The sequence below is a fragment of the Amblyomma mixtum genome, chromosome 6 (genome assembly GCF_055824585.1).
Source record: "Amblyomma mixtum isolate Tamu chromosome 6, ASM5582458v1, whole genome shotgun sequence".
Lineage (NCBI taxonomy): Eukaryota > Metazoa > Arthropoda > Arachnida > Ixodida > Ixodidae > Amblyomma > Amblyomma mixtum.
This window is the reverse complement of record NC_143017.1, coordinates 24,988,747-25,015,567: the sequence shown is the minus strand read 5'-3', so window position 1 is coordinate 25,015,567 and position 26,821 is coordinate 24,988,747. Positions and strand designations below refer to the sequence as shown.

The 26,821-nt window shown below is 44.9% G+C and overlaps 1 protein-coding gene across 1 annotated transcript; it reads left to right on the top strand.

Annotated features, from left to right (window-relative positions):
- The first annotated feature begins 4,003 nt into the window (after nt 1-4,003).
- Nucleotides 4,004-26,369, top strand: LOC149338441 (methionine aminopeptidase 1D, mitochondrial). Its single transcript, XM_089547664.1, has 6 exons — nt 4,004-4,662; nt 5,511-5,702; nt 10,118-10,284; nt 16,041-16,138; nt 20,733-20,780; nt 22,779-26,369. The coding sequence occupies exons 1-6, from the start codon at nt 4,204-4,206 to the stop codon at nt 22,922-22,924; spliced, it is 1,110 nt and encodes a 369-aa protein (XP_089403790.1). The 5' UTR covers nt 4,004-4,203; the 3' UTR covers nt 22,925-26,369.
- Nucleotides 26,370-26,821: the final 452 nt, after the last annotated feature.

Sequence of the window (26,821 nt, the reverse complement as noted above, 5' to 3'; positions counted from 1 at the left end):
ATCATTTTTCTTTCATAGCTTGCTATGCTGTCCTTACTTAGGCTGACCCCTTTTCGTTAGCCTTCACATGTCTTCCCCATAGGTGAGTACCGGTAAAATACAGCTGTTATAAACTTTTCTCTAGAGGGACACTGGTAAACTGCCATCCATTATCTGAGAGAACCTGCCAAATGCGCTACAGCGGATTCTTATTTTAGTTATTTCACTCTCGTAATCCGGATCTGTGGTCACTACCAGCCCTAAGTAGATGTATTCCCTTAGCACTGACAGCACCTCGCAACCAACTGTAAACTGCTGTTCCCTTGCGAGACTGTTGAACATTGCTTCAGTTTTCTGCGTGTTAATTTTAAGGCTTACCGTTCTGCTCTGCCTGTTTAACTCATTTATCATGTTTTGCAGCTCATCTCCCGAGTGACTTAGCAAGGCAATGTCATCAGCGAATTGCAGATAACATAGGTATTCTCCATTACTCTTATCTGTAGCTGTTCCCAATCCAGGCCTCGGAACGCCTAGTACTGTTACCATACGGTGAATAGCATTGGCAAGATCATGTCTCCCTGCCCAACACCTTTCCTTATTGGAATTTTATTGCTAACTTTATGGAGGATTATGGGAGCTGTTCAATTGTTACAGATATCTTCCAGTATTTTAACTTAAGAATCTTCTACACCCTGATTCCACAATGCCTGCATGACTGCTGAGGTTACCACTGAGTCAAATGCTCTCTCGTAATCAATGAAGTATATATATAGGGGTTACTTATATTCTGCACATTTCTCTGTCACCTGATTGATAGCGTGATGATGGTCTATTGTCAAGTATCCTTCACGAAAGCCTGCCTGATCATCTGGCTGATCGAAGTGATAGGTACTCTGTTAGCGATTAGCTTAGTAAATACCATGTTGGCAACAGACAGCAAGCTGATCGGTCTGCAATTTCTCAAGCCCGTGATGTCTCCTTTCTTGTGAATTAAGGTTTGGGACAACCCATATATATGCATTAGGGTGACTATGAAACATTCTAATTGGCAAGCATGCCTGCTTTGTTATGCTTGATGTAGAAGTCTCCTTAGCCACCATGGAAGCGTGCAACTTGCCGACCAAGTTCCAGTTTTTGAGAAATGAATACATTATTGTCTCTTTGAAGATATAAGTCCATTTAAAGGACACTCAACATCCTTTAATCAGAGAGCTAGACAGGCAGAGCTGAACAGTGGATAAAGTTAACATGCAGAAAACCAAAAGTAATGTTTAGCAGTCTCGCAAAGGAACAGCAGCTCACAATTGGTAGTGCTGCACTGGGACTGGTAAGGAAATACGTCTACTTAGGGCAGGTAGTGGCTGCTGATCGGATCATGAGAGGGAAATAAGAAGAATAAGAATTGAGTGGAGCGCATATGGCAGACTATCTCAGATCATGAATGGCAGTTTACCAATATCCCTCAAGAGAAGAGTATACAACAGCTGTATCTTACCGGTACTCACTTACGGGGCAGAAATGTGGACGCTAACAACGAGGGTTCAGCATAAGTTACGGACAACGCAGCGAGCTATGGAAAGAAAAATGATCGGTGTAACGTTAAGAGACCACAAACGGGCAGAGTGGAGATAAGTGTGGATTAATGACATCCTGGTCAAAATCAAGAGGAAGAAATGGGCTTGGGCAGGGCATGCATTGTGAAGGTAAGATAACCGCTGGTCCTTGAGGGTAACGGAGTGGATTCCAAGAGAAGGCAAGCGTAGCAGGGGGCGGCAGATAGTTGGGTGGGTGGTTAAGACTAAGAAGTTTGCGGTGATATGGTGGCTGCAGATCGCAAAGGACAGGGTTAATTGGATAGATATGGAAGAGGCCTTTGGAAAAGGCCTAAACGCAAAGGCTGATGATGATGATCAAAAGACACTCACAGTGGTGCTCCTAAAGAAATTATTAGGAGTGAAATGGCTCACTGCAAGCCATCAACCACAGGCTTTATTGATTATCCACTCTTTCTTCAGTTTGAATTTAAAGGAAATCCATAAGAAAATTTGTTAATGGGTGGTGGGGGTGGTGAAAAACTTTATTTATGAAGGCCTAAAAAAATGAAAATTATGCAGCAGCATTGCGGGCAGCTTCTAATGGGGCACGTCTGTTGGTTAGTAATGGTTTCATCTGGAGCCAGCGTGAAACATGGCTTACTGCTGGTTGAAATGGTCCCAGTAAGGCACTAACTATAGTTTTGTGCTGGGTTCTTTGTGCCCCAGACGGAAGCTTACTGATTTTCTATTACTGGGTTCTGCTGGTCCCTGTTGGAAGCTTCTGGTTCTGAACTGAGATCTGCTGATTTCTGCTAACCTTTTTTCTGTTCACTTGAGAGAGCCTTTTCCATTGTTTATGCAGTAATGATGATCTTGAACTAACAGAATAGTTCAGATATATATCTCTTGGATTTTGTCTGCTATGAATTGCACAAATTGTACCGAAATGTGACGAGAAAACTTTGCTAAATATTAATAATCACCCAATAACACTCCTGTGGGACACTCTTAGCATGTGGTTTCATGTGTTTACTTAATTTTTGTTTAGTCTGCTGAACATTTAGAAACTGTTGTTTTAACTAAGCATAGACAGCTGGTCTAGTTGCTATATAGCTTGCAATGGAAGCTTGGCATACGTGGTGTCTACACTCCCTCCCTCTTTATTTTTTTTTGTCTGTGTGCGCTGGAAACATGAATTATAGTGTTGCTTAATTTTCCAGAAAGGTTAGAAAATGATGGACATAGTGTTGCTTAATTTTCCAGAAAGGTTAGAAAATGATGGACATTATACAAATAATTTGCCCAGAGAAATATATATTGTGATTCTACCAGTGCAGACGTACAGTCTTTGTCAAAAGTTTAGAGCCCAGGAGGTTTGTTTCTAAGGCTCGCAGTGGGACTCCTGTAACATTCGTGATAGTCCTACCCATTGGAGGAGGCAGGACCAGAAGTCTTCTCACCTTCAGCAAATTTGGAGCACTGGAGATGCATTACGAACAAGACAGTGTGCTTCAGAAGCAAACACCCTGACTCCAAACTTTTGACAAAGGCTGTATAGGTCCCAGTAGATACAGCTAGGAAATCAGCCAATCACACACCATTTGAGCTGAGGTCATTAAAGGATCCCATTTGGACATTTTCACCCGGTAATACACAACTTCATAATCGCCTTTGAAAAACAGCAGAAAGCAAGCAATGCGCCAAAATCGCTGCGCGACCGAACTAATTGATCAGAAACTCGGTGTGAACCGTCGGACCAGGCCGCGCGCCGCTTGCAGGTATCACCGGTATCATCTATCATCCCTCGCGGTACCGGAGGCACCCGCATGGGGGCGACACCGTACGTATATTGATTACAACATGGAGGAAAAAAAAACTAAGGAGGGAGCATGACGTCACGCGGCCAGCGTTCGCAAGCCGAGTGTTTTGAAGTCGTTTTCTCCCTCAGTTTTTCGCTCTCCGAGCCGGTCCTTTATGTTTTGATTCCGGTATGTTTTAGTGCGCGCGTATGCGCGACCCGCGGCGCGGGCGTCTATAGCAAGGAAGTTGATCTACAGTTAGTCTGCCGCGCTAATCGGCGCATGCGCGCGCGCAGCGGGGCTAGACTTTACCGCATGCTATCACGTGGTGCAATCACGAGGGGACACACTGTCTTTTTTTGCTATATCTTTACTTGTTAAGACGAGGCTTCAAGGTTGTCGTCGGTCGCTCCCTCCTCAGTTTTTTTTCCTCCATGGATTACAAGCATGGTTACAAGTAAGATGAATGAGGGGAGAGAAACGATATAATAGCTCTATGGAGATAAATCAACGTGACAAGTGCCTCGCACTCATGCATGCTCGCGCACATAGATTTGAGCGCATTTAGCGTTTCTGCATGTAGTGATTTCGTAATATCAGTCGTAAATAATTTTTCCTGCTCATGTCACGCGAACTGCGAATTCCTGGTAGCTGCAATGACCTTGGGATAAAAACAGCTAGGTCGGCCTCGGGTAAACAGAAACACATTACCGCTAGCTCCAGGTGGCGCAGCCGCGCATTTGTTTGTTTATCATCTGTTTGCGTCTGCTACTGGTTCCTCGTTCCTTAATGCTAGCTGAAAGTCAGTACTTACACGACTGGCAATGAATATACATATACTGTGCTTTTAAGTGGCCTTTCGTGTTGGCCCATTGTATAGGCTGCAACTCATGCCTTCGGTGAGCTTTATTTCAACGATGGCCTGCTGCGTCGCAAGAACAAGAACCTTGAAGTCGCTGCTGGCTCCACGCTTTACGGCAGCGCTATTTGCGGAACGGCGATTGTATCACAGCGGTCCTGTGGTGTCTCCCAAAACGCTGCTGTTGTCAACGGGCACCGCACTTCACCAGTTTCCCTTCACTCGCCGGATAACAAACCTAACGCACGGTGATCGCTACAGGAAAGGTGGCATCGGAACACCGAACTACGATGTGATCACGGAAGCGGGCAACGTCAGTCCCATGCAGTATGTCCCTGACAGCATCGCCAGGCCGAGCTACGCTACCAGCGGCATTGTGGTGGGGGTGCCCAAGGAAGTGGAAATTAAGACCGAGGAACAAATTGCCCGCATGCGCGAAGCGTGTAAGCTCGCTAGGATGATCCTGAGTCGAGTGTCCAAACAAGTCAAGGTAACATCCTGCGTGTTAGATGGTGATGAGTGTTCTCTCTCGCGTTTGTTTGCTCGTTAGGAGTTGTGTATACCGGAGCAGCTCTGTATGGTCGCCTGTACGCATACAAGAAGTTCACCTGATATATGAATGACCTTTGCTCGCTGTCGTTGCATTGGAATTGAGTCCAGTGCAGTACAGAGAGTTAGAACATACAAAAAAAAGCTTTGGTCCACTGCAATACAAAGAATTAGAACATACAAAGCTTTGGTGATTTCCTGGCGAACAAATTGCGAGTGTCCGGAGGTTTCAGCACATTCGACGCCAACATTGTGTTGAGCAGGCATGGGTAGATAAACGAGGTGCTCGTTACCATAGGCGCGCACCTAGGGAAGGGGAGGGTGAGGGGGGGGGGGGGCGGGGGTTGCAGTGCCTACCCTCTCTCCTAATAGACATGGCAGAGGGGGCGGAGCAAATTTTGTCCCATTGTCATCTTTGCTACCCCCAAGACATGAACACTTACAGACGTCTCATCACTTATTTGGAGAGTTCAAAACATGTTATCTTGTATGTACATTCCCATATCAGTTGAGTTTAACTTCTCATGTCTCTAAAAGGTACATTGGGCCTGCCAGGCAGCGGGGATTGTCCAAAATGCACAACTGTCCTCCAAGTGCTTTTGACAGATGTGTAGACGTCTGTATCACCAAAAGCTTTTGCTGCCGTACTGCACTACATAGAAATCTGTGCATGCTTATGCTCTCTGATATACATATGAAAAAAGCCAGCAGTTACGGAAACCCAGGAAGATTCTGGGGCTCATTTGTAGATATGAAATGTGTACCAGCAAACCAACTCTTCTTGTGCAGGCAGGGGTTACCACGGATGAGCTGGACAGGTATGCCCACAAACTGTGCATCGAGAACAATGCATATCCATCGCCACTCAACTACCGGTGGTTCCCAAAGTCTGTGTGCACCTCTGTGAACAACGTAGCTTGCCATGGGATTCCGGATGACAGGCCATTGCGTGATGGAGACATTATCAGTATCGACGTCAGTGTGAGTTCTCGCTTCATTGTGCTTTACCTGTATTGTGTGAGACGTCCATTGATCGATATGCACATGACATGCTTGCAGCAAAAAAAGCCCAAGCCTTCCACCCTGGTACCTGCTGTTTGTCTTGTAACAAACAGTTTATATTGCACACAACTGATTCACTATACTTGATTTGCACTATTTGTATGTGACTAAAAATTGGGTTACTTTTATCATCATCAGCCTGACTACGCCCGTTGCAGGAAAAAGGCTTCACCCATATCTCTCCTATTAACCCTGTCCTGTGCCAGCTGTGGCCACCCTATCCTCATAAACTCCTTAAAGGGGCCCAGAAACACAATCTTAGTTGACTGTTTTGCCTGTTGATTGCATACAGTGAGTTATAATGGTGCTATTAGCGTTGGTAATACCGTGTATATTCCGTTTTTTAATATTTTAATGTCCTCCCAAAAACAACTTCTTAGCTCTGATGGTGTCGCCACACAGTGGAGGGTTTTTAGCAGCAGATATGACATCACCTGGCGCGAGCTTGATGATTGGACAAACAGTAAATATACTGCAAATTGTGTGAATAAATAGAGACAGATTTTGTCACCTGTCTGCATTATATATTAGATCAACAAAAACAACTTGTTTGTCTTAGATAAAAGCCCTGCAAAGCAAGCAAAATAAAAATACACCACCAGGGGCGCTCTGGCATCGAAACGACGCTGCCAGTCTCAGCAAGAACGAGTTACAGAGAGCAGGCAACCATGGAGTACAAACTTCCGCAACGTGCTCTGGCTGGCTGTTTTGATTGGTTGCGCCAGGTGCCGTCATTGGGAGAGTGAAATAGGAGTGGGAAGCCCCGCCAAAATCGAGTTGAGGGTAGCGTTTTGTTTGCTTGTATTTTGAAATTTCTTCACTCAATAACTCCCGTTCCTGTGCATTGATTCCTGTAATTCTTTTTAAGTCAGCATCTGTGTGACATAAAGAATCCACCTGAAGTATAGCCGGTATCCCCCCCAAGCAGTGTTTCGCAGCCCCTTTAATCTCATCCGCCCACCTAAGTTTCTGCCACCCCCTGCTACGCTTGCCTTCTCTTGGAATCGAGCCCATTACTCTCAACAACCAGCGGTTGTCTTGCCTTCACATTACGTGCCCTGCCCAAGCCAAAATAAATTTGTTCTCCATTGTTCTCTGCTACCCAGACGGCATGAACAGGTGCTACCATGAGCACTGGCACCCCTCATGGAGAGGCCTGTGTACACCTATGGTTTCATTATAACTGTGTTGCCAGAAAAAGGTGCCACAGAGCCGCACACTTGGGAGGAACTATAGTGACTGGTTGCTATATGTTCATGCAAAAAGTTGTAATGAGTAAATATGCGCCATGCCAAGGAACTGCAGTAATGTGCATATTTGTTTCGAAATCCTGCAGAATTTCTTTTATGGTTCACTCAGGTTTTGCTCAGTGATCACATAATCAAGTGTGCATTATATAAACATCTATCTGGCACTGGTACTTGAAATTAAAAGCTGCTTTCTCCTGTAAGATGCACCCTGAAAAGAGCATAATAAGCTAGCAGAACAGGCTTATCTTTTGGGAAATAATCGAATGACCAGTGAAATTGGAGTTCGATATACTGCGTGCCTTTCCTATAATTTTAAACAGGGTTTTCATGGGGATAATCTGTGTTCAGTATATCCAATAATTTGAAATTCATGCGTTAGATGTATCCGGGCTTGACTGAACTAGAAGTAGACAAGAAGGGGCATTTCATGGCAGAAATAGGACAAGCACAGCTTTTAGTTCTTTGTGCTAGGGGTCCTGTTGTTATGTGCAACTTACCTAAACTTGGGAGACTGTGAGTACAAAAGTGAAGGTTGTACAGTGTGCGGTTATGAGTGCCTGGAATAACAGGAATGTCGCTTCAGCTGTCGCTAGAGCTTTGGTAAACAAGGGAATGGTCTGAAGGCACAACATTCTTTACAGTTTTCCTGCATGAAGTTTTTAGCATAACCCAAGGCATGTGGGTCTCACCTGAGCACTGTAAAGTTGTGTGTGAAAAACAAACAAAACCTGATTCACTAGAAGTTTTGCACTGTTGAACATTTGGTAAGTTGTGATAAAAAAAAATTACACCCTAAGCATGAAAAGCATTAAAGTGGCACACATAGTTTTTTTTTTTTTTTGCTGCAGTTTTAGATGCATGCTTTTACTGTAAGGACAAGTTACTGGTAGCCCTACTTTGGTTGCATGTGGCTGTTTGTGAATGACAGCTTTGCTGCTGGGGTCAGCATGGCTTACTGTGAAGGATTTAGGTTGCCTCAATGCCTGAAGAACCTCATCCAAAATACTAGCAGCATATCTGGAACTGTCAGTGAGCAATCCAGTTTTGATTCTCTCGTTTCCTCCAGCATTTTACGGCCTTTTTTATTTCCCTTTTACTTTATTTATTTACTGCATCTAAAATGCCTGTGCTGTGGTGTTTTTCTTGAAGGGTGAGCTTTTATTGTACAGGGTGATGTATCCAACAGCTGGCTTGAATGGTTTGCTTAGGCATGATGTTCTCCTTGTTATTATGGAAAATTTTTTCATGTAGATGCTTTCTACGGGGTTACTGAGGATAACTCCGTCCGACTTTTATTCGTAGTAAAAATCAATCCTGTGGCCTTTTCTGGCTGCATTGATGTATTTGTCGGTGAGAAATTTGGATTTGAAAGTGGCACTTCTTTTTCTTGCCACTCGATTCAAACTGCGACATCAAGACAAAAAAGGACTCCGTGATCACCAACCTGAAGTGAATGGCTTTATAGCCTTGGCTCAGGGATCCATGCTCGAAATGCTGTCTTGGCATTGGTGCAGTCTGCTTATGAAAACGGGCAGTGGTGGCAATATACCTGTTTTTGATTTCTTGGTCTTTTTATACTGTAAAATCTCCCTTTACTTTCTGTTTTTCATTTGAAAACGGTAGTCTAGCTGTGCTAGTTCCTGGTCTGGGCCAACTTATTTTGTCCTCAGTGATCCTTTACTTATAGGTTTCTTGCTCAAGAAAGTTACCTTTTTTGCTGAACAGGTGTGAATATCATTATCATCATCATCATCATCATCAGCCTGACTACGCCCACTGCAGGGCAAGGGCCTCTCCCATGTCTCTCCAGTTAACCCTGTCCTTCGGCAGTTGCGGCCACCGTATTCCCGCAAATTTCTTAATCTCATCCGCCCACCTAACTCTGCCGCCCCCTGCTAAGGACCAGCGGTTATCTTGCCTTCGCATTACATGCCCTGCCCAAGCCCATTTCTTCCTCTTGATTTCAATTAGGATATCATTAACCCGCGTTTGTTCTCTCCCCCACTCCACCCGCATGGTGTCGTATATATCTGTAGTGAAGAGAAGGATAATGGGCGGTCTAGTTCCCGGTACCTCGAAATATTTCATTCTGTAGTATCATTTCTTTTGCTGTGGATTGCAAGTACACCTGGCATCATAAGTTTGCGGGGCATACTATGTGTCGCAGAAAAATACTACTCCTGTGTAGCCTGGGCACTAGCCTGCAAATGACAGGCACTTTGCACAGTGCCTACCCTAAATTGCAGGCTGTAGGTTTCGACTTCAGACAGCATGCAGTGGCTTACACAAAATTTATCTTTTTTCCCAATTACTGTCCTCCCTTAGTATTGTCACGTTGTAGTGATGGCAGTCCAGCGGTCAGGAAGACACCAACAAGTCTTGGAAACGAAGCTCTTTATTTGGGCTGACTTGCGCCCGCAAAAGAACTGAATCACTCGGCGGCGGCGTACGCAACAAACGTGCTCGTCGGTCGTCGAACTACGAATGCCCGCTGCTCGCGGCATCGTTCAATTTAAAGCCAGCAAGGAAACTTCGAGATAACTGGTCGAGATCATCTAGAGTAATCTGGAAACATGTAGATGCAGCTCGGCATGGCTGTGATCAATCGAGATTAGTCCGGTCGCTTCTCGCGTCACGAACACAAATGATAACACCCCTTTCCTGCGGCCTTGTGCAAACAAACGGACACTACAATGATACGGGGCAGTATTTACTCCGTGCGTATATTCTGTGACACATTTCTGTTTTCCCAATATCAGTCTGTCTATTTTTTTTCTTGGTAATCATGTTCTGTTCATTAGGTTACATATATGGACATCATCGAACTTTCCTACATGGGCAACCTTCCCTCAGCCTTCAAAAGGCCTAGCATAGGTATTGCCAAGTCAAGATCTTGCAACGTTCCACTGCATCTGGAGATGCATCTGCTTTTTCTACTAAGCCAGATTCATCTCCTGCAGCCATGGGCGCAAGTTGGCCCTGTAAACAATGGTTTTTTTGTGTGTATTGTGCTGTCGCATCCATGCCCAGTTTCAGTACTGAAAACACTGGATGATGTGGCACTTATTATCTTTGCTCCCCCAGGTGTTCTACAATGGCTACCACGGGGACTGCGCTGAGACTCTGACGGTGGGTCACTCTGTGGATGACAGGGGCAAAGCCTTGGTGCTTACAGCGAGGGAGTGCCTCGAGAGAGCCATCAGTGTTTGCGGCCCTGGTCAGAAGCTCAGTGAGATTGGCCGCGTCATCAGGTAACACTGGCGTCTGGCTCATGCGTCTCTCGACTGTCGCCAACTACTTGCGGAGTGTGTGAAGTGAAAATTCTAGTTGGCTGATGGTATGCGCAGGGGCCAGTGAACAAACGCAGGTTAACAATATCTCAGCTGAAATCGAGAAGAGGAAATGGGCATGGGCAGGGCTTGCAATGCAAAGGGAAGATAACATATGGCCTCTAGGGGTAATAGAATTGTTTTCAAGAGAAGACTAGCATAGTAGAGGACAATGGTGGTTCGGGCGGGCGGGTGAGATAAGGGATTTTGAGAGGATAAGGTGTCCACAGTTGGCCCAAGACAGGCTTAATCAGAGGTCAGCGGGGGCAGTGGCCCTAGTTAGAACAATGATGATGATGCCAAATTCATGTTTACTTGAAAATTTTTGTGGTCCTTGAAAGAAAAAAGGAACAGGCATAAGTGCTGTTGCACTGTCAGTCTTATCCCTTTGCTGGCCTAGTCTCTTTTCTTTTGTGACAAACGTGCCTCTACCATCAGGCATTGAGGCCCAAACTCTGAAAGCTTCCTTTCCTTAGAAGTCTTCCTAACCTTACGTGAGGCCGCCTCTCCGCGAATATTCGATGGAGGAAGCCAGCTTACTCTGAAAGCTCTCCTCTCCTCAAGTAAGGAACGCATGCCGCGTGTCTGGGTTTGAGGGTTCCTTCACATGGGCCAATAGGACGCCGAGTAGGAAGTTGCATTCCCGCGGCGACAACAAACATGGCGGCGCCCTTCGAAGCTGGGCCCCTCAATTCGAACTGAATTCGTCGTCGTTACTGCGTTTTTCAGTGCGTTCGCTGGCCATAAATGGGCCATCGGTCGTTCGCTTCCTCTAGTCTCGCCTCTAAGGAAAGTATGAGTGATAAATTTGCCTTATTTTTTTTATTTAGATTGGCGATTCAGCCGCTTTTAGGCTTACGACCATCGGTTTGTTGACAGAAATGGTTTCCGTCCTAACAACCAGATGGCGCCACTAGGCTGAGCTAGGCGGAAAACTCGTCCACCAGATGCAAAGGGAATAGCCACATAAACATCAATCGTCATGTCATTGCGCCGCTGTTTGCATAAGCTCAATTAAAAGTGGAAATTTGATAAACGTTGTAACGTCCCGCAAAATACCTGCGTTTAGCGTACGTAAGCATGCACACGCTTATGGTACATTGACAGCGTCGATTTATGCTATTTGCTAGCCATATCTCTCACACCACGAGCGGCGACGTGGTGGCCGGGAGGTGTGAACGAGGCAACATTTCGGCGGCGGCAGATTTCGCTCGCTCTTGCCGCACCGCTGCGGAATCTGAACACAAATTCTTCCTCTGAGTGTACTTCCACTGGATTCACCGCGTCGCGAAGCAACCTAGCTGTTCGAGGATACAGGTACACTTCATCGAATGTGTATTCACAAGCACGGTTAAAAAATTGCGTGTAGTCGCCCGCGTAGCGGTCAGTCCACGCTGCCATTTTTTCCCGCCTGCTCAACTGCGCTCACGCCGGGCTCGCGTCCTTGCGCCGCGTCTCGCCGCCCGCGTGAGTGTGGCAGCAGTGAGGTGAAGCGCTCCTCCAGGGCCAGGAGCGACGTTAGGACGCATGAAGGCAGCTGGCAGCTGCCTCAACTGTGAGGAGGCACCAAGGACGACCTCACTTAGGGCTTCTCAGTAAGGAAGCTTTCAGATTGACATGAGGGCTCCTCACTGCAGTGAAGGCTCCCTTACTGAGGTAAGGAAGCTTTCAGAGTTTGGGGGTGAATGTGCCATTTCAATCCTATCTATAACAGATGCTTAGTTATAGGAGGTTAAGAGAATGTGACCATTGAAATTTCTTTGATGACCACCAGGAAATCACACTGTGGTTCAAGTAAAAAGAACAACTGCAAAATAGCATGCATTTTTTTTTCTAGGTTTTCCTTAGATTTCAGTGAACATGGCAGGCATGTCTGGTTTCTCCGGCCACCATAGCCCTCTAGCCATTCATTTTCCTTCGTTTTATAACAGTAGCTGTATGTGATGCTTTTTTCAAGAAACATGACAGCACTGGACATCGAAAAGCTCATAGGTTTTACTTTCACCAGCCCTGATGGCTAGGAAAGGGCCCGCTTTCATTCTGTCTAGCCCCCTTTGATATACTAAATTGGATTAAGAGTCTCATGTGCTTTTCATTGACTGCCGTCCTTGACGGGTTGATGTCTGTCCCCGTCACACTTGTCAGCAAGAAGTTAATGGCACTGGTTCTGTAACAATAACAGAGTTGGGTTGCAGGCACCTATTAGGCTGCACTGTCTGTGCGTTGTGTGAGACCTCTCGTACAATGTTTGACCATACCAGTGTACACTGTCCGAAGAGCACTATAGCTGCCCAACATATGGAGCATGTGCTTGTCTGAAGATAAAGAAGAGATTGGTACTTGGAGGAATGAGAATGAGGATTTAAAGCCAAGAGGCAAGTTTTAAAGGGGCTAGGGTTGGGGACAACACAGCAGCCTTCCTTTCCCTTGGAAAGGCTGATAGATAGGGGGACATTGTTTCTTCGTACAATGCCTAGTACAGCTACTACATGATTGTCCCAGCCTGCCACACAGGAGACACTAGGCATGTCTAGTAGCTACACTTGGTGACAGCTCTTTCTTGGCAGTGAAAGAAAAGGTACCAGGCCAGAGCCTCTGTAACTGTGTCACTCTGTCAGTAGTTAGGCTGCAGGACGGCCACCTTACACGATGCTCGCTGCATGGTTTATCACTCCGTTGTTGGAGCAGCTGGCACAATCAATGGGAGCTTCTTGGAATTGGACACACCTAAACAACTCGTTGTTATCTAAGAAGCTGTTTTTTTCATACCTTCCCACGTTCGAAATGCACATTTACGTAGAAATATGCCTTAAATAACAAGTGTTACCAATATGGTATGCTTTAAGAGGAACCAAACAACTGAACAGGGGATAATATTCAGCTGCATATAAATATAAGGCGTGTTTCGGCTCTGTAGTCTTGGCTGCATTGCCAAGAAAAGTTGTCGCGGAGTATAGCTGCTTTATGTTTCACGTTGTTTTCGTTGCCTTAAAATGCATTGTCCGCATCTATAACAGCTGTACTGCCACGGCAATCCTCCATAAAGACAGCAATAAAGTTCCAATTAGAAACGGTGCCAGTTAGGCAGACGCAATCTTTCTAATGCTATTGACTGCCTGTTTACAGGAGGTATTCAGAGGCCTGGACTGGGAACAGATGAGGATAAAGAGTTGGATAAAGTTGGATGGGATAAAGAGAGAACAGATGGGGATAAAGGGTGCCCACCGGTGAGACAGTGGGTGCAAGTGTTCACCTGGTCTGTTGCTTGACTTTTCTGGGGTGAAATGCTTGGGAACGGGATCTTTGACCCCTCCCCTTGCTAAGAACTGCTTGTCGATGATTTGCAGTTTAGGAGCAGTGTCGGAGACTTGACTTGCAACTGGATGAGCATAGCATGGTTCTGTCTACTTCGTTATGCAATGATGAGTGACAAACTGTGTTTGGGTGTGACTCTGCAAGTGCTTCGAGATTGCGAGACTGTTTTAGAATTCTTGGAGAGGGCTTAAGTGAGAACTCTGCAAAAGCATGAAGCACTGTGTGAGCATGGTTACGACCTTGTTGGCCCAACATTGGCCCCAAGGGCTCACATGGAAGTTCCCCTGGCCTGAAAGAATCATATTCTTAGCGGTAAGAAACAGACACAACACCAAGAGACACACACACAGGACACCCGCTAGACTTCAACTATCTTTATTGGACACTTGTACGACATAAATATGTATCACTGAGCACACGCAGGTGCCTCGTCATCCGCAACAGGTCTAACTATTCCCTCCCCTCTCCTGCAAGGCATACGGTTGCGCAGATAAACAATCTCTTTTTCTGCCAACGCCAGGGAGGGAGGTGCTTACACACAATGGCCTGTCCTGTGCTAGCTACGGCCACCTTATCCCCGGCCACCTTATCCCTGGATTTTGGTGGCGTTGGCAGAAAAAGAGATTGTTTATCTGCGCAACCGTATGCCTTGCAGGAGAGGGGAGGGCGTAGTTAGACCTGTTGCGGATGACGAGGCACCTGCGTGTGCTCAGTGATACATATTTATGTCGTACAAGTGTCCAGTAAAGATAGTTGAAGTCTAGCAGGTGTCCTGTGTGTGTGTCTCTTGGTGTTGTGTCTGTTTCTTACCGCTAAGAATATGATTCCTTCAAGCCATTACCAACTAGCCCAACTTAATGTCTTAACGATCCCCTGGCCCCTTTCAGCTTAACTGGCCTTGAACGTTGTGGTGCAAGAGACGGTGATGTAGCATCACTGTGCCCTGCATATTATGTTGTGAGCTTGGCCGCTGGTGTGACCAGTCAGCATGAGCCCTGCCCTCTCTCTGGGCTCAGCTGATTGACAGCTGAGTTGAGAGATGCTGTAGCCTTTGCCAGGGTGCAGAGTGGTGATAATGAGGGCATAGAAAGAAGGAAGCAAAATGCCATGCATTCAGGACTGTGTGCTGGATTTCTGTGGGAAACATTTGCTGTCTTCTCTGTGGATACTGGGCGAGGCTAGTTCCAGGAGTTCATGCACCTTTCCTCTCCTCTCGTTACTTGCAACACTAAAGTCTTGGCCAAGGCCAAGTACAGTCGCGAGCAAAAAATATTAGCACAGATCATTGGCGATCAGAATTCGTATATCTCACCACGCGGCGCTGCGGTACGCAGAACTGCCTAACGGGCCGTTTCCATGTTTGCAGCCTAGGGGGGGACGGCAGGAAGTAAGCTTTATCAAGCGTGCACCGCCCGAGCGTTGAAGTGCCGACCCTACGTGACTGTGCTTGCGGAATTTATTTTGGCTCGGTTATCATGAGCAAAGATGGCTTCTTTTTATTACTGTTTTTTATGTCTGCGATGGTTTGTCAAAAGGAACTCGCGGGGACAATAGATGATAGCGCTGTTTTAGCCAGTAATTTTGCTGTCCGTGGGAGTCCGATGAACCCCCCTAATACTGTAGAATGGGAACGGCCCGGCACTCTCGTTATTAGCCTCTTCGCCACCCGCAGCGCCACGCGTTGTCATTCCGGCGCTCTGGTGTTCCGTCATGTGTGCTAATATTTTTTACCCGCAACTGTACAGTCCAAGAGGCAGTTTACACTTTTCCTCAATAGCCTTTCCTCTCTTTGCAACGCTTGAGGATGACTGAGTGATGAGATGTGGAGGGCTTCGCTGTGCTTTTCCTGGGCTCTTGATGTCATTCTCTTCGCAATGCTAACTCCAGCCAAGCTTAACCCCTTTCTGCCGCGGATGAGTAGATGGATGGATGCAGAGGTCTCAGATGTGAGCTGCATTCTTGCAAGGAATGAAATGTCATGTCGACGTGGCTCCTGCATGGCTGTGCCATGATGAACAAGCATGCCGAGTAAGCTGAGGGCTGAATGAAGTGAATTTTCGCCTCTTGCAAGTCTGAATAATCCTTGTGGCTCAAAATCTGGCATAGGAAAATGCTTCTGTAGGAATTGTTAAAAGAGGGGTAGCGAGGGGAGGGAAGTTATATAGGCTATAGAATTGACGTTTGAGTACAATATTTTGTTTACAGAAACATCATTGTAGCACTTTTGTGTGTTTGTAGCATGGGATGTGCATTCATTATCTTGTCTTTTTCTCTACTGGAGTTCTCGTAGTTTTACATTCCACTCACTCAAAGCAGCTGTGACCAAAAGCATTTGGTTTGTGTTTTTTGTTTTTCTTTTTCAGTATTGTTGCATCCCAGGCTGGTTTCACAGTTGTGCCCGCATTCTGTGGCCATGGAATTGGCACCTACTTTCATGGACCCCCCGACATCTACCACTTTGGTATGTGCTGTGTTGACTCTGTCCGGAGGGCCATGTCACCTGAGCATTAAGATGACTCTAGCTTTTGGTGGCCATTGAAGCCTTTGTAGCAGTGGTGTAATTGGGTCTAAACTCCGGCACTGTTTTGGTTGTGGGTCTGGCATCCATGACCACATTTAAAGGAATATAGAAGTGCAGCCTTAATTTCCTCAAAAGAAAAGTATCATCATTGCCATCAGCCTGACTGCATCCACTGCATGGCAAAGGCATCTCCCATATCCATTCAGTTAACCCTGTCCTGTGTGAGCTGTGGCCACCTTATCCCCGCAAACTGAAGAAAACATCTTTGGCTTTCCTTAGTATTGCAGGTTAAGTTAGCCTTTTTGCAGTAATTGTTCACCTCTTTCTTGACATAGCCCTGCCATGGCAGCTCAGTGGTTAGCGCGCTCAAATGCTGAGCCAAGAGATGAGAGTTCAAACCCGGCCGCAGTGGCCACATTTTGATGGAGGCAAAATGCAAATCCTCTGTCTGCTGTACGATGTCAGCGCATGTAAAGAACCGTAGGTAGTCAGGATTAATCCGGAGCCCTGCACTATGGCATTCCTCATGGCCCATGTGTTGTCTTGGGCATTGAACCCCAAATTAAGACGTTGAGGAAAATCTGATCCAGCCATAGGTCAGAGCATATTTGATAAGCTCTCTTAAGCTCATTCAGACACTAAATTGCGGCTCTTGCTTTTGTTTGCTTGTTTTGTTTTTTGGTGGATATTGAAGTCTTTTCAAAAACATGTCCTTGCTGATTGTTTTTTCCTGATAAGGACCTTGAGGTCGGCCTGTAACCTTAACTGCCAGGGTCATTGCCGCAATATTTTTAATGCTTGCAGTCCATGGCGCTAACCATAATGAGCTCAGTCACAGTGGCACCACTCTTTGGGAGGATGGGAAGAGGAGGGTTGTCCTCCTTGGTCAGAAGATGTAGGAAATACACCGAATGGCTTTGGTGAAATTAAAGATGAAAGAAGAACGAACACCACAAAACCTGCATCAAACACACTAGCCAACACCCAGAACAGTGCTTTCAGCACTTTCTCGTGGAGTTGGATTGTCATTGAAGGACCATTAGAAGATGCAGGGACATGACACGGCATTTTGTGCCACAGTAGGTTCCTCTGTGGTTTCTGAATTTTCAGTGTGGTTTCTCACCGCAGCAACAGCAAAGTTAATAAAGGTGCATGACCACCAAGGGTTAAAGTTCTGCATTCAGCTGTTTGCACAACAAATCACACTGCACCACAGTGGTTCGGCTGAACCGAAGGACCCAGGTTCAGTCCCAGTCACGGCAGCCATGGCAGCCAGATGACCCAGGTTCAGTCTTAGTCATGGCAGCCACTTTTCAATGAAGACAAAATGCAAAAGACGCTCGTGTGCTGTGCAGTGTCAGCGCGTGTTAAAGAACCCCAGGTGGCCTAATTAATCCGGAGCGCTCCACTGTGGTGTCCCTTATACCTAGTGTTTGGGCTTTTCGGTTTCAACCGAAAAACACCAATAAAAGTACGCCGAATCCTTTTTTTGAAATTCGGTTGTGACCGAAAAAGGTCAGTATTTCTGGCATGCATGTCACATACCTACCAACTGGCTATTCAGTGCCAGCTGCAGTAGGTCACAGCAGAAAATTAAGAATGTGCTGGAACCGGTAAGACAAAGGTATCTTAGGAATTTAGTACAGTGACCGTGAGTTATGAGGCATTGATCTACGAACTCAGAACGCCTTTGCAGATAGAAAGGCTCGACCACTTAGCTAAGCGCTGCTGGTTAGCATGGCACCATCTGCTCAGACTTATCAGTGACTTGTGGCCATCTCTTCGTTAAGTACGTTTTCCCACTGCACACAAGGACATTGAATACTTTTGGAACCGTAGCAAGCCACCGTCAATGCGAAACAATGCATGAACGGCACGAAGGTGGCTTCCGCGACGGTTGAGCAGCAGTTCTATCGCTGCCTCAGCACGCAGAGCATAGGGTGAACGGTCCTCTCGTTTAGCGCAGAGTGCAACGAGAATGTGGCAGTCAAGTTTCTAGAACTAAACTTTCACTCACATTTGGTCTCATGGCCCAGTCATTTAACTTCGGCATTTTTGCTTTCTGTTTTGAGTGTACAACTTCCTTCTAAAGACAGCTTTTGAGATGACCAATTATGTGGTACATACTACTGCATTAGCGGCTAGCTTTAAATGAAAGAAATGATTAATGTAAACTATACGTTACTGCACAGGGGCGAATGTTTTACCGATAAAAACCGAAAATTTATATGTAGAAAATAATATTCGTAAAAAAATAAAACCGAAAGTGGCGTTCTGAAATAAACACCAAAAAAGTCGGCCGAATTTTTGAAAAACCAAAACTGGAAAGCCCAACCCCTACTCATAGCTCATGTGCCTCTATGAGACGTTAAACTCTACAATTTACAATTTGCAATTTCACACAGTGTGTGTACAGAAGTTAGATTAGATAAGCTTTTATTTTCCATAAATAGCGGGGAAAACGAGACTAAACGCTGCAACCACAACTTAACCGGTCCTCAGCCTCCTACATGAAAATGGCGGATGGCATAACTTGAGGATATAAACTTCACAAACACGAAACTATTCACATGGCAGATATGCAGTGCAGATCGTGAAGATACATCAAACAAAATTTGAGACTCTGTACCGGAATTTAAGAAGCCGAATATTTCACAACCATGCAAAATGATGAATCGCTACGCAGGTGTCATATATCTAAATTGCAGTGAAGTTGTATTTGAACATAGTGTCTGAAGAGGAATTTATTAGAACAGCATAAATGCATGCGACATAGAAAATACCGTGGCGGTGAGATGCCAGTTCATGAATTATACACTAGTAATTCTGATAGTGCACGACATGTGTTTTATCAGAGAAAAATATTATTGAGCCGCCTAGCATTTGCCTGTAAAATGACGGTATTAATCAGGTAACCAGAAGTTTAAAAGGGAAGGAATGTAGTGTTTCTGTGCTTGCACAGCATAATTTATTCTACTGAGGTCAGCTTTCTAGAGCTCGGGTTTTTGTGTGAAGTGACCTGATGAACCTTTAAGAACTACTGTTCATTTTAATGAAAAAGAGAAAAATCAGGGGCCTTTCAGAGGCCGTCACAGGCCTGTGTTGGTGTGTTGGAGAGGCCTTGTTAAACAGAGCATTAAAATTTATCCTGTTGTTGACTATGTCAAAACTAGATGAACTCCATGCTGTTAGTGTTCTCTTGTATTAGTATCGCAAAGGAGGTATTCGACAAGTTGTTGCTTGTTCATGATTACACGGTGTGGAACGTGTATGGGAATGTAGGAAGATCAGAATCAATAAGTTTTTATTGAGTGACACAAACAAAATGTATACGCAGATATTTGGACCGATTGCCAATGAGGCTAGTCAGCGGTCCAATACAAAATAACATGTAGGTCAGCAGTCACAAACACATTGAAGAAAACTAATTTTGTAACCTTGCTTCGATTCCCAGAAAATGTCTCTTGCATGTCAGTTTGAAATTCCTAGCTTGCTTTATTTCAATTGGCAACGAGTTCCAAATTTTCGCTCCTGTAAATTCTATTCGTCTTTCTCCATACGCATTATGACAAATAGGAAGATTAAAATTGCCATTACTGGCTTGTCTAGTGTTGCGGACGGGAATACTGAATGTACCGAGAGGTAAGGGGTAGTTGGTATTTATAATATTATTAACCATAAGAGCTATTTTGTAGTCGCGTAAAAGGTTGCGAACGACATAATTTGCATTGTGTCAAAAATGTTATTGCTAGAACTATACGAAGTAGGTAATCCCATGGTTTTCAAGGCCCGTTCTTGTAGTCTCAGCAATTGTGATAAATATGTTTTTTATGTGATTCCCCATGATTTGCTGCTATAACTGAGATGACTGTGACATAATGAAAAATACAGTGATCTAAGAATAGCGCGTGGAAAGTGCCGCCGTGCCTTTGCCAACGGAAAACAACCGTGCACAACCTTTTTACACACACTGTGCACCTGTTCCTTCCAAGACAAGTGGCAGTCAAACATAACCCCTGAATATTTAATGGAAGACACATTGTCAATAATATTGTTTTCAACACATACAGAAATAACTCTTGATTCAATACACTTTTGTTTTGAGCGAAAAATAGCATCTTTAGTTTTTTCAGTGTTTACGATTATTACGAAGTCAAGCTGAGATACGTTGGAGTTCGTTGTTTAATGGATTATGCATTGACTCAAGTGAGTTGCGAGTAAAGATAAATGCAGTGTCATCCGCATACATGTGATAGGATGCAACACCGTCATCCTGAAATGAGTCAGGAAGCCTGCTGCTTGTAGGATAAGAGGTAGGATGGGGTAGCTGCATACTGATGACCTTTGGCTCTTTGTCAATTTGGTTTTCAATTCCCATACTCTTGCATTCTGTGCAAGAGAGCTTTGTAGCCTATCAACACAAGGATTGAGTGAATCTGTGTCTTCGAATATCTTGAATCTTTCAACCCTTGCATGGTTGATTGTGCCTTGACTACGTCTTATGTTGCATTTGTATGCTGCACCTTTTACGCAGATAATGACGAAAAGGGGGAAATGATGGAAGGCCTTGTGTTCACAATTGGTGAGTTCACATCACACTATATTAAGTGTTGCGTGCCAATAAGTCAGTGTTTTAAGGGGCAGTCTGCTAGTGGAGGCGGGTATAAAATTGTTGGCATACTCTTGTAGATCTTCGTCTGTGATGACAATAGCAAAGGTGGAACTCAAGATTTTTGCGGGAATATAAATTTTAAGAGGGGACGTGGCTCGCAAATTGCAAAAAATGGCCAAAATATTGTTGTTTTTATTAAATCGTCGTGTCCGCTCGTATCCCTCGCCTTTTGTGTTATCCCAAAAAGTTTCTTTGCTTTGGCACGAATCTATTTTAAATTGGCAAAGAAAGTCAGGCCAGAGCCGACAGTTTCTCCGTACTGTGCTAAAATTCTCAGCTTTCCAACTATTTTGGATGCGTTGCCCAGAGTTTGTGTACTGCATTTTGGGAATAGAGCTGAGTGGCAGTACAGGATAAAGCAAGTACAAGATAAAGCAAGCGATAGCTTGCTTTATCGCTCTTCTATTACTTTCTTGTGTAAGGGGTGCCATTGCTTAACTGCAATACTCATATCGTGCAGGCGACTGTAATTGCAGTTGAGAAACTTAGCAGTTTAATCATAAAAGCTTCGGTGACAATATAGAACATGGGCGCCCTCTTTAATGAAGATGTGGGTATGCATTATTGTAAGAAGCTGTAGTGGTGTCCATAACTGTTCTCAGAATAAGCCTAAATAATTCCACCATTGAACCATGTCTGCTGTGACGACAGTGTTCTTGTTGAGTTTCATGACTTTGAAGACAATTATCAAACAAACTGGTGGCTAGGCAGGCAAGTTTAGGCCCAGTTTTGTAAATATCAGCGTGATTTGGACGACACATTTAGTAGACCTTTAGAGACTGTTCCGCGTTCCACGGGTTCCTTCACTCATATCATCTGCATTTCATTTTTGCTTCCTGGATTGAAATCAGCTTTTATCTTGCATTGGTTCTCTCTCATGTATAATGTGGTAGGTTCGTAAGTAGTTCTCCAGAGTGTTCAGTCAAGATTTCAATTCATTTCAACTTATTTCGCATTTTTTTACAACAGTACAAAAACGGGAGGGCAAGCAACAAAAAGCTGCTGATTAGCAGCTTTACGAAGGTTGCTGCCCCTATATTTGGCAGGTTGAAGGGCGTTAACATACAGCTATTAACAATTATAGATGTCTGGATTAAAAGCAGAGAAGATCACTTTTACATATCTTGTAGACATTCTCATTGGACTGGACACAATCAAGCTTACTATTCATAGGCGTACATGAGGAAATATTACAAGCAATAAGACACAACTAATAAGACTACTGGACATACATTAGTGCATATGTTACACACTGCAATGCTACCCAAACACTTGGCATATCATGTAACACATTTGATTTATTTTTATTTATTTATTATTTATTTTTTATTTATCACATACTGCTGACCAAATATGATTCAAACAGGTGAGGCACAGTACAAAACACTGAAGTACAAAACTTCGACCTTAAAAAAGAAAAGAAAAAACATACATAACAACGAAACAAGTACTAAAAAAGGATGACCAACACTTATACGACGCTAAATAGGCACAGGAGGAAAGAACCAACACGCAGTGTCAACAACATAGCGCGTCACAGGTAGGGCCAACCGACAGTTGAAATTACTCAGGGGAGTTATTGCATAATATACATAATACACATACTAAAAAACGCACCATGTTCATTTTGCTGTAATCCCACAGCAGAAAAAAATTAACAAATTTACGTGAGACTTGATACAATGAAATGTAAGGGAAACCATATAAAGCCTCCATTAGATGAAGGAAATTATTGATACAATCGCAACAAACTGTCATTTAGGACTGTTGCCTGCTGGGCTGTAAATCAGAATACAAAAAATTGTTCCTGTGCCGAGTCACTTTTCTTTTTATGCTTGATAGATCTGCTGTTGTTCTGTTTTAGTGGTATGTATGCGTAATATCAGGCGTGCGTTCCTCTGTCTGCAGAGCCTGTAATCACGGAAGGAAGCCCAGACATCGCCATCATGGAGGATGGCTGGACCACCGTCACTGTCGACAACAGCCGTACTGCACAGTTCGAACACACTGTCTACATCTGTAATGAAGGGGTTGAGATTCTGACTGTTCTTTGAGAAGCCGAAGCCTCGTGCATGCATGCCCGGGGACATCTCAAACCTTTGTGGGCGAGATGCTGCAATGTTTTGAGGCAGTCAGACCCCGCAAGAATAGAATTTGGGCCCTGGTTTTGCATTGTTCAATGTTTGCAATGACAGGACTTTGTCCATTCGCTACTTACAAGTGAGGGCCTTCAGAAATGCCCCTCGGCATGCATGTTCGAACCAAAGGCTGCGACCACTCACACCATAAGTGAAGGTCATGTAACGAACGCACTTGTTCTCGTTTTCTCACAGTTGGGATCTCGGGAACCCTGCAACTCTGTGTGACACCAGCTCTGCTATCTGAACTAACTCTGAGACTTAGGTTGGTAACACAAGGCTAGACTTATTGAAATCTCGAGGAGTGTTGGAGGTGGTACAGTGGAATGCAGTGGACTCTGCGTAAACAAAGCTTATTTAAGTGAAAGTGTTGGATAAGCGGAGATACCTATGTAACTCAGGCTGTTTCTCTTTGCTTTCCATGATCCGGTTCTTTTTGCAATGAGAGACTTTTTCTCACATACATCAGTTTAAGTCAGATGGAAGCTTTTGCGACACTGATGGGCTGTAAAATTTATTGTGGGAGCCTCTTAACTGTGACCTAAGTAAGCACTGGGCAGCCAAAGTTGCTCACGTGTCTTGTCATCAGCACTGTTACAAGCTGTGGTGTAATAGCAGTTGTGCTGATTATGAAAATATGTTGCAAGCTGATTGTTTACGCATACAGCTTGCTACCTGTCGGCAAGGCACACCCTCTGCAGAACTAGTGGCTTTTTATGTAGTATGAGATATGGTATGCAATGTTTAACGTTCCGAGGCGACTCTTGGGCTATGATAGCTGTCATAGTGCAGGGCATCGGATTAATTTCGATGACTTGTCGTTCTGTAATATGCACTTACATTGCACAGAACTTGGGCGTTTTTGCGTTTTGCCTCCTTTGCAATGCGGCCGCCATGGCTGGGATTCAATTTAGCGACCGTGGGATCAGCAACCGAACGCCAAAGCCACTGAGCCACCTTGGCAGGTAGTGGCATTTTATCAGATTTCTTTACCAGGTCTATTGGTATAGTAGTCTTCTGCAGGCTCTACTAAAAGAAGAACAAAGAACTTTGTAAGTATGGTTGCATTCATGGCACATGATCATGTGGGAGTGGGTCATGTTGTTTTCATGTCATGTCATACTGGCGGATTCACAGAACCTTTGACGGCTCATGAAAGACTTGAAATTGTTTGAAATGTGTTTGGCTCTGACATTTGGCATTAAGCAGTACAACTTTTTGCTGTTGCAACCTGTTGCACAAAAGACTGCTTGTGACTGAAGCATTAAGTTGGATACAATAGTGACTTTGCAAGTATTAGATAATCTTTCTCTGAAGTCTTTGGTCGCATTTGATTGCCGATGTGTATGAGCACTGTAGAATGCACGGCACATGAAACACGTTGTGTTAAGCTATGATAACAGCTTACATGACCTTGGGGGAAGCTTCATTATAACCAGAGCAGTACTAAATTTGTGCAAACATGTGATGTCGATTAGTCTTGTTCTGATCAACATGGAGCTTTTGTAAGTCATTCATACTGTTCCACAGGAGTCCAGACAGCGGGAACGTAAAGGGGGCATGCGTGATTAATTTAGAGGCTCTGTTGCAAACTTGCCTCTCAATTTTAGGCTGTGAACACTGAGTGTTATCAGCTGGCGTCTACTTTGTGATCTGTTGCAAATATTATATTGTGCTTTCATGAAAGTCATGAAGAGAAACGGGAAGAGAGTTTGTCCAAGAACTTGGCTGTGGTGAACTTTAAGAATTGAGACGGAAGACATGTGAAATGTATGCTGAAGCTAAATTGAAGTTGGCAGTATCGATAGATTGCCGCTTTCTAATGACACAGCAACTGCTTTCAGTGAAAATACAGGTTTGGCAGTGAGAGCTGTTAGTGTCATTGGGGTCTGCACCGCAAACATAGGACACCCGTCGCCCCAGACGATGGCCGAACACTCGATACAGTTGGGAGGCAGTGCGCTGGAGCTGCTGCTGATGTCTGTGGTAGCCCAGGTTGCCGCAGAGTCTGCGTATTTCCTCTCCCCCACTCCCACCACCTCTGCAAAACTAAGGGTGCGTTCACATTTGTCCAAAAATCCGGCGAGCGAAGCGGATTCGCTCCCCCGCAAAAACTAGGACCTGTTCTCATCTGTTGACGCCTGGGGTAGGCAGAACCGCCACACTGCTGCTGTTTCTCGCGTTTCTACACCATGTTGCTACTCGCGGCATACACAGATATAGTGAGAAAAGAGCATAAATTTACGCTGTCTATTTACCATAAGTGTATGCATGCTTACATACGCTACACACAGGCGCATTCCCACCTTTAGTTCAGCGTTTGCTAGCAGAGATGCAATAATAAACTCAGCCTATAGTGGCGCCATCTGGCTGTCAGAACGGGAACCATTACTGTAAACAAATTGAGTGTCCTCTTAGGCCTAGAAGCGGCAGAATCGTCTCTCTAAATTAAAAAGAATAAAGCAAATGTATCACTTATATGTTTTCTTATAGTCAAAGTGAGACGAAGCAAAAGACCGGTGCCCCGTTTATGGCCAATGAACGCACTGAAAAAGGCAGCAACAATGAGAATTCAGTCTAAAGCGAGGGGTCCGGCTTTGAAGGGTGCTGCCATGTTTGTCGCCATGAAATTTTTCCGGCGGTGGGACCGATCGGCCTCACTGCGCCGCTTTCCGCCCCGATCGGCGTCAAAAGCAGCCTCATCGATTTTTGGCCAAGTGTGTGCACGCCTTAAATCCGAACTTTTGAAATCCCTCTCTTCCCCTTTGGCTGCTCACACTGAATGTTGGCATAACAGACTATCAACTGTCCTGTGAGTTTTTTTAGATGCCTTCCAGTGGTGACCATGCATAGAACTTCCAGGGGGTGAAGGGAGGAAAGGTTTGCACTACCTTTGTTGTCTTCGAGTAGCATGTGCGCTCACCCGTAATCACGTGATGACCCCCTGCACGAATCCCGAGTCTCGCTCTTCATACAACCTTTGTTATCATCGGGTAGGGCCTGCAGTCGCCCTACCAGCATCGCCAAATACTCTGAAACACCTCCCAGATGTAGCATATAGCTGGGAGGTGAGAGCCGCGGACCCTGTAGTAGGGACACTGCCTGCAAGCATGCTGACCGAAAACTTCTGAAAGGCTCTGGCCCACATGGTATAGACAAAGAAGTCTCAAAAAAATTAACACAGCATACACATACAGTACACCTGTCTCTGAGTAAACAAACACTGACATAGCCACAAAAATACATACAGTCGATTTTTACTAAGAGGGAGAATTGGCCGACATTGTCCTCAGTGCCCCCTTTGAATGCCCAGGGGCGGATTTATGGGTCACTCTTGGAGAGCGCAGTTGGGAGGGGGGGGGGGGGGGGGGGGGGGCATTTGAACCATGTATTTCGTGTACATTTCTTTCTTGAAAAATGGGCTTCAGCATAGTTTTCGTACGGGAAATTTCTCGCTTAGGGCGGACGACGACTGGCACCCCCAAACACTTAAATCCACCCCTGAAATGTCCTTTGACGCAGGCAACTGACAGGAAACAATGTGAAACTCACCGTGTGTGCAGTGTTCTGGACAGTGTTTTTCTAGAGCACTCATTTTGTGATCACAAAGCTTGACTTGGTAGGAAAGTGAAATGCTGCAAAAGGGCCCGCTGTGGTTAGAATTCACAACACCGAACATGACGTAGTGCCCTGAAGAAATTCAGGCATGGCACAGATGAGCCAGCTACATTTAATCCATATTCTATGGTGCATTTTATTGCAGATACAATTTAGTGCAAATGAACTGGACAGAGGGAGAGAAAAACATGCCAC